Below are 14,184 nucleotides of genomic sequence, written 5' to 3'. Positions count from 1 at the left end.
GACATGTCCACCCACTGACTCACCCAATGACATGTCCACTCACTGACTCACCCAATGACATGTCCACTCACTGACTCACCCAATGACATGTCCACTCACTGACTCACCCAATGACATGTCCACTCACTGACTCACCCAATGACATGACATGTCCACTCACTGACTCACCCAATGACATGTCCACTCACTGACTCACCCAATGACATGTCCACTCACTGACTCACCAATGACATGTCCACCACTGACTCACCCAATGACATGTCCACTCACTGACTCACCCAATGACATGTCCACTCACTGACTCACCCAATGACATGTCCACTCACTGACTCACCCAATGACATGTCCACTCACTGACTCACCCAATGACATGTCCACTCACTGACTCAATGACATGACTCACCCAATGACATGTCCACTCACTGACTCACCCAATGACATGTCCACATGTCCACTCATGACTCACCCAATGACATGTCCACCACACTGACATGTCACCCAATGACATGTCCACTCACTGACTCACCCAATGACATGTCCACTCACTGACTCATGACATGTCCACTCACTGACTCACCCAATGACATGTCCACTCACATGACTCACCCAATGACATGACATGTCACCCAATGACTGACATGTCCCCACTGACTCACCCAATGACATGTCCACCCACTGACTCACCCAATGACATGTGCTTAAAGACAATCCGCAGAATAAGCTCATCAAATCAAATCAAATGTATTTATATAGCCCTTCGTACATCAGCTGATATCAGGCAATGTGTGGTGGCCAGTCCTCTTCTGGCTTTACCTAGCTGAGCATTCAGAGTTAGACTGGGTGCTTAAAGACGATCTGCAGAATAAGCTCATCAAATCAAATCAATACTAGCTGAGCATTCAGAGTTAGACTGGGTGAATAAGCTCATCAAATCAAATCAATCCTAGCTGAGCATTCAGAGTTCGACTGGGTGAATAAGCTCCATCAAATCAAATCAATCCTAGCTGAGCATTCAGAGTTCGACTGGGTGAATACATGTCCACTCACTGTTCTTCCTTCTCAGTCGGGTCCGTTCCAGACTCCAGACATGTCCACTCACTGACCTCCTGAAGGGACGTGGCCTTCTCCGTCAGCATGAGACACGCCTTTGTACCTTTCACAGGTACCTCCTCCACCTAACACCTTTCACAAGTAACTCCTCCACCTAACACCTTTCACAGGTAACTCCTCCACCTAACACATTTCACAGGTAACTCCTCCACCTAACACCTTTCACAGGTCTACACTAATGGTACCATGTCAGACAGGCCACAGAGAGTCTATACTAATGGTACCATGTCAGACAGGCCACAGAGAGTCTATACTAATGGTACCATGTCAGACCGCTTACTGCCAGGCCACAGAGAGTCTATACTAATGGTACCATGTCAGACTGCTTACTGCCAGGCCACAGAGAGTCTATACTAATGGTACCATGTCAGACAGGCCACAGAGAGTCTATACTAATGGTACCATGCCAGACAGGCCACAGAGAGTCTATACTAATGGTACCATGTCAGACAGGCCACAGAGAGTCTATACTAATGGTACCATGTCAGACAGGCCACAGAGAGTCTATACTAATGGTACCATGTCAGACAGGCCACAGAGAGTCTATACTAATGGTACCATGCCAGACAGGCCACAGAGAGTCTATACTAATGGTACCATGTCAGACAGGCCACAGAGAGTCTATACTAATGGTACCATGTCAGACAGGCCACAGAGAGTCTATACTAATGGTACCATGTCAGACAGGCCACAGAGAGTCTATACTAATGGTACCATGTCAAACAGGCCACAGAGAGTCTATACTAATGGTACCATGTCAGACAGGCCACAGAGAGTCTATACTAATGGTACCATGTCAGACAGGCCACAGAGAGTCTATACTAATGGTACCATGTCAGACCGACTGCCAGGCCACAGAGAGTCTATACTAATGGTACCATGTCAGACCGCTTACTGCCAGGCCACAGAGAGTCTATACTAATGGTACCATGTCAGACAGGCCACAGAGAGTCTATACTAATGGTACCATGTCAGACAGGCCACAGAGAGTCTATACTAATGGTACCATGTCAGACAGGCCACAGAGAGTCTATACTAATGGTACCATGTCAGACAGGCCACAGAGAGTCTATACTAATGGTACCATGTCAGACAGGCCACAGAGAGTCTATACTAATGGTACCATGCCAGACAGGCCACAGAGAGTCTATACTAATGGTACCATGTCAGACAGGCCACAGAGAGTCTATACTAATGGTACCATGCCAGACAGGCCACAGAGAGTCTATACTAATGGTACCATGTCAGACCGCTTACTGCCAGGCCACAGAGAGTCTCTACTCCCTCTCTCTCTCATCTCTACCTCTCCCAAGAGAGTCTATACTCTCTCCTTACCTCTCCTCTCTCTTCTCTCTCCTCTCCTCTCTCTCTCCTTACCTCTCTTCTCTCTCCTCTCTCCTCTCTCCTTACTCTCTCCTCTCTCTCCTTACCTCTCCTCTCTCTGGTACCTCTCCATCTCCAGACAGGCCACAGAGAGTCTCTCCTCCTCCCCTTACCTCTCCTCTCTACCATTACCTCTCTCTCTCTCTCCTTACCATGTCAGACAGGCCACAGAGAGTCTCTCATGTCTCCTTACCAGAGAGTCTCCTCTCTCTCCCTCTCTCCTCTCTCTAATCTCTCCTTACCTCTCCTCTCTCCCCTTACCTCTCCTCTCTACCTCTACCTCCTCTCTCCTTACCTCTCTCTCCTCTCTCTCTCCTTACCTCTCTCTCCCCTTACTCTCCCTCTCTCTCCTTACCTCTCCTCTCTCTCCAGGCCTCTCCCTCTCTCCTCTCCTCTCTCCTCTCTCTACCTCTCTCCTCTCTCCTTACCTCTCCTCAGGCCTCTCTCCTCTCTCTCTCCTTACTACCTCTCTCCTCTCTCTCCTCTCTCCTCTCTCTCCTTACCTCTCAGACAGGCCACTCTCTCTCCTCTCTCTCTCCTTACCTCTCCTCTCTCTCCTTACCTCTCCTCTCTCCCCTTACCTCTCTCTCTCTCCTTACCTCTCTCTCTCCTCCTTACCTCTCCTCTCCTCTCTATCCTCTCTCTCCTTACCTCTCTCTCTCTCTCCTCTCTCTCCTTACCTCTCCTCTCTCTCCTAATGGTACTCTCCTCTCTCTCCTTGCCTCTCCTCTCTCTCCCCTTACCTCTCCTCTCTCTTCTCTCTCCTCTCTCTCTCTTCTCTCTCCTCTCCTCTCTCTCCTTACCTCTCTCTCTCTCTCTTCTCTCTCCTCACCTCTCCTCTCTCCTTACCTCTCTCTCTCTCCTTACCTCCTCTCCTCCCTTACCTCTCCTCTCTCTCCTTACCTCTCCTCTCTCCCTCTCCTCTCTCCTTACCTCTCTCTCTCCTTACCTCTCTCTCTCTCTCCCTTACCTCTCTCTCTCTCTCCTTACCTCTCCCTCTCTCCTTACCCTCCTCTCTCTCCTTACCTCTCCCTCTCTCTCCTTACCTCTCCCTCTCCTCTCTCTCCTTCCTCCTCTCTCTCTCTCTCCTTACCTCTCCTCTCTCTCCTTACCTCTCCTCTCTCTCCTTACCTCTCCTCTCTCTCCTCTCCTCTCTCTCCTTACCTCTCCTCTCTCTCCTTACCTCTCCTCTCTCTCTCCTTACCTCTCCTCTCTCCTTACCTCTCCTCTCTCTCCTTACCTCTCCTCTCCTCTCTCTCTCCTCTCTCTCCTTACCTCTCCTCTCTCTCCTTACCTCTCCTCTCTCTCCTCTCCCTCTCTCTCTCCTTACCTCTCCTCTCTCTCCTTACCTCTCCTCTCTCTCCTTACCTCTCCTCTCTCTCCCTCTCCTCTCTCTCTCCTTACCTCTCCTCTCTCTCCTTACCTCTCTCTCTCTCCTCTCTCTCCTTACTCTCTCTCTCTCTCTCCTTTCTCCTCTCCTCTCTCTCCTTTCTCCAGGAGGGATGGTATTAGCAGCAGATTATTCCCAGTTGGAGCTCAGAGTGTTGGCTCACCTCTCTAAGGACCGACGTCTGCTACAGGTCACACACACATGGACACACACGGACACACACGGACACACACACGGACACACACACACACACGGACACACACACGCACACATGGACACACACGGACACACACACACGGACACACGGACACACACACGGACACACACGGACACACACACGGACACACACGGACACACACACGGACACACACACAGACACATGGACACACACGGACACACACACACGCACACACAGACACACGGACACACACACACTACTTTCATCTGACCTTGTCCAAACGTGTGTCAGGTGTTGAATGGAGGAGCTGATGTGTTCCGCTGCATCGCTGCTGAGTGGAAGAACATTGAACTGGAGACTGTAGACGACACCCTGAGACAGCAGGCTAAACAGGTACACACAACATGTGTTTTACCTTGTGGGGACCTAACATTGTGGACATTCATCCTGTTTCCATTAAACCCAACCCCAAAGCAGCCATTGTGGGCATCTGGGAGATGTCCCCACTAGGGTAGTAACACGCACTGCATTTGTTTCCAACTTGATGTTTGTTCATTATATGTGTGTGTGTGTGTGTGTGTGTAGATATGTTATGGTATAATCTATGGGATGGGAGCCAAATCTCTGGGGGAGCAGATGGGGATCGAGGAGGACGATGCAGGTGCTTATATCGAGAGCTTCAAGGACCGATACACAGGTACACACACTGATCTGGCTGGGTGAGTGAGTGTGTGAGAGTGAATGTGTGAGTGTGTGTGTGTGTGAGAGTGTGTGTGACTACAGCAACATACATATTTCCATGTATATTAGCTTTTCTGCTTGATGAAAATGGAGCTGTGTGATTTACTGTGTGTCTGTCCAGGTATCCACAGGTTCCTGAAGGAGACAGTGTGTAGCTGTGTGTGATTTACTGTGTGTCTGTCCAGGTATCCACAGGTTCCTGAAGGAGACAGTGCGTAGCTGTGTGTGATTTACTGTGTGTCTGTCCAGGTATCCACAGGTTCCTGAAGGAGACAGTGCGTAGCTGTGTGAAGAAGGGTTTTGTCCAGACTCTACTGGGGAGGAGGGATACCTACCTAACATCAACAGCAACGGCTACAACAGGAAACAGGTAGTTAACATCACACACTAGGAAACAGGTAGCTAACATCACACACTAGGAAACAGGTAGCTAACATCAACAGCAACGGCTACAACAGGAAACAGGTAGTTAACATCAACAGCAACGGCTACAACAGGAAACAGGTAGTTAACATCAACAGCAACGGCTACAACAGGAAACAGGTAGTTAACATCAACAGCAACGGCTACAACAGGAAACAGGTAGTTAACATCAACAGCAACGGCTACAACAGGAAACAGGTAGTTAACATCAACAGCAACGGCTACAACAGGAAACAGGTAGCTAACATCACACACCAGGAAACAGGTAGTTAACATCACACACCAGGAAACAGGTAGCTAACATCACACACCAGGAAACAGGTAGCTAACATCACACACCAGGAAACAGGTAGCTAACATCACACACCAACACCAGGAAACAGGTAGTTAACATCACACACCAGGAAACAGGTAGCTGACATCACACACCAGGAAACAGGTAGCTAACATCACACACCAGGAAACAGGTAGCTGACATCACACACCAACACCAGGAAACAGGTAGCTAACATCACACACCAGGAAACAGGTAGCTGACATCACACACCAGGAAACAGGTAGCTAACATCACACACCAACACCAGGAAACAGGTAGCTAACATCACACACCAACACCAGGAAACAGGTAGCTGACATCACACACCAGGAAACAGGTAGTTAACATCACACACCAACACCAGGAAACAGGTAGCTAACATCACACACCAGGAAACAGGTAGCTAACATCACACATCAACACCAGGAAACAGGTAGCTGACATCACACACCAGGAAACAGGTAGTTAACATCACACACCAACACCAGGAAACAGGTAGCTAACATCACACACCAGGAAACAGGTAGCTGACATCACACACCAACACCAGGAAACAGGTAGCTAACATCACACACCAGGAAACAGGTAGTTAACATCACACACCAGGAAACAGGTAGCTAACATCACACACCAGGAAACAGGTAGCTAACATCACACACCAACACCAGGAAACAGGTAGCTGACATCACACACCAACACCAGGAAACAGGTAGTTAACATCACACACCAGGAAACAGGTAGCTAACATCACACACCAGGAAACAGGTAGCTAACATCACACACCAGGAAACAGGTAGCTGACATCACACACCAACACCAGGAAACAGGTAGCTGACATCACACACCAGGAAACAGGTAGCTAACATCACACACCAGGAAACAGGTAGCTAACATCACACACCAGGAAACAGGTAGCTAACATCACACACCAACACCAGGAAACAGGTAGCTAACATCACACACCAGGAAACAGGTAGCTGACATCACACACCAACACCAGGAAACAGGTAGTTAACATCACACACCAGGAAACAGGTAGCTAACATCACACACCAGGAAACAGGTAGCTAACATCACACACCAGGAAACAGGTAGCTAACATCACACACCAGGAAACAGGTAGCTGACATCACACACCAGGAAACAGGTAGCTAACATCACACACCAGGAAACAGGTAGCTAACATCACACACCAACACCAGGAAACATGTAGCTAACATCACACACCAGGAAACATGTAGCTAACATCACACACCAGGAAACAGGTAGCTGACATCACACACCAGGAAACAGGTAGTTAACATCACACACCACACCAGGAAACAGATAGCTAACATCACACACCAGGAAACAGGTAGCTGACATCACACACCAGGAAACAGGTAGCTAACATCACACACCAACACCAGGAAACAGGTAGCTAACATCACACACCAACACCAGGAAACAGGTAGCTGACATCACACACCAGGAAACAGGTAGCTAACATCACACACCAACACCAGGAAACAGGTAGCTAACATCACACACCAGGAAACAGGTAGCTAACATCACACACCAACACCAGGAAACAGGTAGCTAACATCACACACCAGGAAACAGGTAGCTAACATCACACACCAACACCAGGAAACAGGTAGCTAACATCACACACCAGGAAACAGGTAGCTAACATCACACACCAGGAAACAGGTAGTTAACATCACACACCAGGAAACAGTAGCTAACATCACACACCAGGAAACTAACATCACACACCAGGAAACAGGTAGCTAACATCACACACCAGGAAACACTAACCAACACCAGGAAACAGGTAGCTGACATCACACACCAACACCAGGAAACAGGTAGTTAACATCACACACCAGGAAACTAGCTAACATCACACACCAGGAAACAGGTAGCTAACATCACACACCAGGAAACAGGTAGCTAACATCACACACCAACACCAGGAAACAGGTAGCTAACATCACACACCAGGAAACAGGTAGCTGACATCACACACCAACACCAGGAAACAGGTAGCTGACATCAACATCACTAACATCACACACCAGGGTAGCTGAAACATCACACACCAACACCAGGAAACAGGTAGCTAACATCACACACCAGGAAACAGGTAGCTAACATCACACACCAACACCAGGAAACAGGTAGCTGAAATCACACACCAGGAAACAGGTAGCTAACATCACACACCAGGAAACAGGTAGTTAACATCACACACCAACACCAGGAAACATGTAGCTAACATCACACACCAGGAAACATGTAGCTAACATCACACACCAGGAAACAGGTAGCTGACATCACACACCAGGAAACAGGTAGCTAACATCACACACCAACACCAGGAAACAGGTAGCTAACATCACACACCAACACCAGGAAACAGGTAGCTGACATCACACACCAACACCAGGAAACAGGTAGCTGACATCACACACCAGGAAACAGGTAGCTAACATCACACACCAGGAAACAGGTAGTTAACATCACACACCAACACCAGGAAACAGGTAGCTAACATCACACACCAGGAAACAGGTAGCTAACATCACACACCAGGAAACAGGTAGCTGACATCACACACCAGGAAACAGGTAGCTGACATCACACACCAGGAAACAGGTAGCTGACATCACACACCAGGAAACAGGTAGTTAACATCACACACCAGGAAACAGGTAGCTAACATCACACACCAGGAAACAGGTAGCTAACATCACACACCAGGAAACAGGTAGTTAACATCACACACCAGGAAACAGGTAGTTAACATCACACACCAGGAAACAGGTAGCTAACATCACACACCAAGAAACAGGTAGCTAACATCACACACCAGGAAACAGGTAGCTAACATCACACACCAACACCAGGAAACAGGTAGCTGACATCACACACCAGGAAACAGGTAGCTGACATCACACACCAGGAAACAGGTAGCTGACATCACACACCAGGAAACAGGTAGCTAACATCACACACCAGGAAACAGGTAGCTAACATCACACACCAGGAAACAGGTAGCTAACATCACACACCAGGAAACAGGTAGCTAACATCACACACCAGGAAACAGGTAGTTAACATCACACACCAGGAAACAGGTAGCTAACATCACACACCAGGAAACAGGTAGCTAACATCACACACCAGGAAACAGGTAGCTAACATCACACACCAACACCAGGAAACAGGTAGCTAACATCACACACCAGGAAACAGGTAGCTAACATCACACACCAACACCAGGAAACAGGTAGTTAACATCACACACCAGGAAACAGGTAGCTAACATCACACACCAGGAAACAGGTAGCTAACATCACACACCAGGAAACAGGTAGCTGACATCACACACCAGGAAACAGGTAGCTGACATCACACACCAGGAAACAGGTAGCTGACATCACACACCAGGAAACAGGTAGCTAACATCACACACCAGGAAACAGGAAACAGGTAGCTGACATCACACACCAGAAAACATTAATCTCTATTGATATCACATTATCAAGCATTTCATACATGTTATCCAGATACTGACTGTTAGCACTTGGTGGTCTATAGCAGCTTCCCACCAGAATGGGCTTTAGGTGAGGCAGAGGAACCTGTAACCAGATTACTACAACAGTATTTAACATTATCCAGATAGTGACTGTCTATAGCAGCTTCCCACCAGAATGGGCTTTAGGTGAGGCAGAGGAACCTGTAGCCATATTACGACAACAGGATTTGACATAAGTTGTGTGTAGTTCTAAGTTGTGTGATACTAAGTTGTGTGTTACTACAGTAGAAGTCAGAAGTTTACATACATCTTAGCCAAATACATTTAAACTCAGTTTTTAAAAATTCCTGACATTTAATCATCGTAAAAATTGCCTATTTTAGGTCAGTTAGGATCACCACTTTATTTTAAGAATGTGAAATGTCTAAATAATAGTAGAGAGAATGATTTATTTCAGCTTTTATTTCTTTCATCACATTCATCACTGTATACATCAATGATGTCGTTCTTGCTGCTGGTGATTCCCTGATCCACCTCTACGCAGACGACACCATTCTGTATACTTCTGGCCCTTCTTTGGACACTGTGTTAACAACCCTCCAGACAAGATTCAATGCCATATAACTCTCCTTCCGTGGCCTCCAATTGCTCTTAAATACAAGTAAAACTAAATGCATGCTCTTCAACTGATCACTGCCCACACCTGCTCGCCCATCTAGCATCACTACTCTGGACGGTTCTGATTTATAATATGTGGACTACAACTACAAATACTTAGGTGTCTGGTTAGACTGTAAACTCTCCTTCCAGACCCATATCAAATATCTCCAATCCAAAGTTAAATCTAGAATTGGCTTCCTATTTCGCAACAAAGCATCCTTCACTCATGCTGCCAAACATACCCTTGTAAAACTGACCATCCTACCAATCCTCGACTTTGGCGATGTCATTTACAAAATAGCCTCTAATACCCTACTCAACAAATTGGATGCAGTCTATCACAGTGCAATCCGTTTTGTCACCAAAGCCCCATATACTACCCACCACTGCAACCTGTACGCTCTCGTTGGCTGGCCCTCGCTTCATACTCGTCGCCAAACCCACTGGCTCCATGTCATCTACAAGACCCTGCTAGGTAAAGTCCCCCCTTATCTCAGCTCGCTGGTCACCATAGCATCTCCCACCTGTAGCACACGCTCCAGCAGGTATATCTCTCTAGTCACCCCCAAAACCAATTCTTTCTTTGGCCACCTCTCCTTCCAGTTCTCTGCTGCTAATGACTGGAACGAATTACAAAAAGCACTGAAACTGGAAACACTTATCTCCCTCTCTAGCTTTAAGCACCAACTGTCAGAGCAGCTCACAGATTACTGCACCTGTACATAGCCCACCTATATTTTAGCCCAAACAACTACCTCTTTCTCTACTGTATTTAATTTATTTATTTATTTTGCTCCCCATTATTTTTATTTCTACTTTGCACTTTCTTCCATTGCAAATCTACCATTCCAGTGTTTTACTTGCTATATTGTATTTACTTTGCCACCATGGCCTTTTTTTTGCCTTTACCTCCCTTATCTCACGTCATTTGCTCACATCGTATATAGACTTGTTTATACTGTATTATTGACTGTATGTTTGTTTTACTCCACGTGTAACTCTGTGTCGTTGTATGTGTCGAACTGCTTTGCTTTATCTTGGCCAGGTCGCAATTGTAAATGAGAACTTGTTCTCAACTTGCCTACCTGGTTAAATAAAGGTGAAATAAAAATAAATAAAATAAAATCACCCAGTGAGTCAGAAGTTCACATACACTCAATTAGTATTTGGTAACATTGCCTTTAAATTGTTTAACTTGGGTCAAACATTTCGGGAAGCCTTCCACAAGCTTCCCACAATAAGTTGTGTGAATGTTGGCCCATTCCTCCTGGCAGAGCTGGTGTAACTGAGTCAGGTTTGTAGGCCTTCCTGCTCACACACACTTTTTCAGTTCTGCCCACAAATTTTCTATAGGATTGAGGTCAGGGCTTTGTGATGGCCACTCCAATACCTTGACATTGTTGTCCTTAAGCCATTTTGACACAACTTTGGAAGTATGCTGGGGTCATTGTCCATTTGGAAGACCCATTTGCGACCAAGCTTTAACTTCCTGACTGATGTCTTGAGATGTTGCTTCTGTATATCCACCTAATTTTCCAGCCTCATGATGCCATCTATTTTGTGAAGTGCAACAGTCCCTCCTGCAGCAAAGCACCCCCACAACATGATGCTGCCACCCCTGTGCTTCATGGTTGGGATGGTGTTCTTCAGCTTGCAAGCCTCACCTTTTTCCTCCAAACACAACGATGGTCATTATGGCCAAACAGTTCTATTTTTGTTTCATCAGACCAGAGGACATTTCTCCAAAACGTACGATCTTTGTCCCCATGTGCAGTTGCAAACCGTAGTCTGGCTTTTTTATGGCGTTTTTGGAGCAGTGGCTTCTTCCTTGCTGAGCGGCCTTTCAGGTTATGTCGATATAGGACTCGTTTTACTGTGGATATAGATACTTTTGTACCTGTTTCCTCCAGCATCTTCACAAGGTCCTTTGCTGTTGTTCTGGGATTGATTTGCACTTTTCTCACCAAAGTACATTCATCTCTAGAAGACAGAGCGCATCTCCTTCCTGAGCGGTATGACGGCTGCGTGGTCCCATGGTGTTTATACTTGCGTACTATTGTTTGTACAGATGAACTTGGTACCTTCAGGCGTTTAGAAATTGCTCCCAAGGATGAACCAGACTTGTGGAGGTCTACACATTTTTTTCTGAGGTCTTGGCTGATTTCTTTGGATTTTCCCATGATGCCAAGCGAAGAGGCACTGAGTTTGAAGGTAGGCCTTGAAATACATCTTCAGGTTCACCTCCAATTGACTCAAATTATGTAAATTAGCCAATCAGAAGCTTCTAAAGCCATGACATCATTTTCTGGAATTGTCCAAGCTGTTTAAAGGCACAGTCAACTTAGTGTATGAAAACTTCTGACCCACTGGAATTGTGATATATTATTTAATTTATAATTCACTGTGTCTCTTAGCAATTGTTGGAAAAATTGTTTGTGTCATGCACAAAGTAGATGTCCTAACCGACTTGCCAAAACTATAGTTTGTTAACAAGACATTTGTGGAGTGTTTGTACATTTCTGCCTCCAACTGTAAGTTGTGTGTGTCTTCAGGCGGAGCGGCAGGCTGTTAACACGACAGTCCAAGGGTCAGCCGCTGACATCGTTAAACTGGCTACTGTCAACATCCAGCAATGTCTTAGAAACACCTACCCTGCTGCTCCTCTCTCACACCAACACACAGGTAACACACACACCTACCCTGCTGCTCCTCTCTCACACCAACACACAGGTAACACACACACCTACCCTGCTGCTCCTCTCTCTCACCAACACACAGGTAACACACACACCTACCCACACACACACACAGGTAACACACACACCTACCCTGCTGCTCCTCTCACACCAACACACAGGTAACACACACACACCTACCCTGCTGCTCCTCTCTCACACCAACACACAGGTAACACACACACCTACCCTGCTGCTCTCTCTCACACCAACACACAGGTAACACACACACCTACCCTGCTGCTCCTCCTCTCACCAACACACAGGTAACACACACACCTACCCTGCTGCTCCTCTCTCACCAACACACAGGTAACACACACACTACCCTGCTGCTCCTCTCTCACACCAACACACAGGTAACACACACCTACCCTGCTGCCTCTCACACCAACACACAGGTAACACACACACCTACCCTGCTGCTCCTCTCTCACACCAACACACAGGTAAACACACACACCTACCCTGCTGCTCCTCTCTAACACCAACACACAGGTAACACACACACCTACCCTGCTGCTCCTCTCTCACACCAACACACAGGTAACACACACACCTACCCACACACACACAGGTAACACACACACCTACCCTGCTGCTCCTCTCTCTCACCAACACACAGGTAACACACACCTACCCTGCTGCTCCTCTCTCACCAACACACAGGTAACACACACACCTACCCACACACACACACAGGTAACACACACACCTACCCTGCTGCTCCTCTCTCACACCAACACACAGGTAACACACACCTACCCACACACACACACAGGTAACACACACACCTACCCTGCTGCTCCTCTCTCACACACACACAGGTAACACACACCTACCCTGCTGCTCCTCTCTCACACCAACACACAGGTAACACACACACCTACCCACACACACACACAGGTAACACACACACCTACCCTGCTGCTCCCCTCTCTCACCAACACACAGGTAACACACACCTACCCTGCTGCTCCTCTCTCACACACACACACAGGTAACACACACACCTACCCTGCTGCTCCTCTCTCACACCAACACACAGGTAACACACACACCTACCCTGCTGTTCCTCTCTCACACCAACACACAGGTAACACACACACCTACCCTGCTGCTCCCTTCTCACACCAACACACAGGTAACACACACCTACCCTGCTGCTCCTCTCTCACACCAACACACAGGTAACACACACACCTACCCTGCTGCTCCTCTCACACCAACACACAGGTAACACACACACCTACCCTGCTGCTCCTCTCTCACCAACACACAGGTAACACACACACCTACCCACACACACACAGGTAACACACACACCACCCTGCTGCTCCTCTCACACCAACACACAGGTAACACACACACCTACCCCACACACACAGGTAACACACACACCTACCCTGCTGCTCCTCTCTCACCAACACACAGGTAACACACACACCTACCCACACACACACAGGTAACACACACACCTACCCTGCTGCTCCTCTCTCACCAACACACAGGTAACACACACACCTACCCACACACACACAGGTAACACACACACCTACCCACACACACACAGGTAACACACACACCTACCCTGCTGTTCCTCTCTCACACCAACACACAGGTAACACACACACCTACCCCTGCTGCTCCTCTCTCTCACCAACACACAGGTAACACACACACCTACCCTGCTGCTCCTCTCTCACACCAACACACAGGTAACAC

At 47.4% G+C, this 14,184-nt stretch overlaps 1 protein-coding gene across 1 annotated transcript in view; it reads left to right on the top strand.

Annotated features, from left to right (window-relative positions):
- The first annotated feature begins 1,127 nt into the window (after nucleotides 1-1,127).
- LOC135543695 (DNA polymerase theta-like) overlaps nucleotides 1,128-14,184 on the top strand; it is a 29,019-nt gene continuing 15,962 nt past the window's right edge. The window contains exons 1-7 of the mRNA XM_064971062.1: nucleotides 1,128-1,162; nucleotides 3,991-4,073; nucleotides 4,353-4,454; nucleotides 4,647-4,758; nucleotides 5,052-5,172; nucleotides 5,261-5,462; nucleotides 12,277-12,406. Coding sequence (XP_064827134.1) covers nucleotides 1,135-1,162; nucleotides 3,991-4,073; nucleotides 4,353-4,454; nucleotides 4,647-4,758; nucleotides 5,052-5,172; nucleotides 5,261-5,462; nucleotides 12,277-12,406 — 778 coding nt within the window. The 5' untranslated portion in view covers nucleotides 1,128-1,134. The remainder of the gene's footprint in view (nucleotides 1,163-3,990; nucleotides 4,074-4,352; nucleotides 4,455-4,646; nucleotides 4,759-5,051; nucleotides 5,173-5,260; nucleotides 5,463-12,276; nucleotides 12,407-14,184) is intronic.

The sequence above is a fragment of the Oncorhynchus masou genome, chromosome 8 (genome assembly GCF_036934945.1).
Source record: "Oncorhynchus masou masou isolate Uvic2021 chromosome 8, UVic_Omas_1.1, whole genome shotgun sequence".
Classification (NCBI taxonomy): Eukaryota; Metazoa; Chordata; class Actinopteri; order Salmoniformes; family Salmonidae; genus Oncorhynchus; species Oncorhynchus masou.
This window is presented reverse-complemented; position numbering and strand designations above follow the sequence as displayed.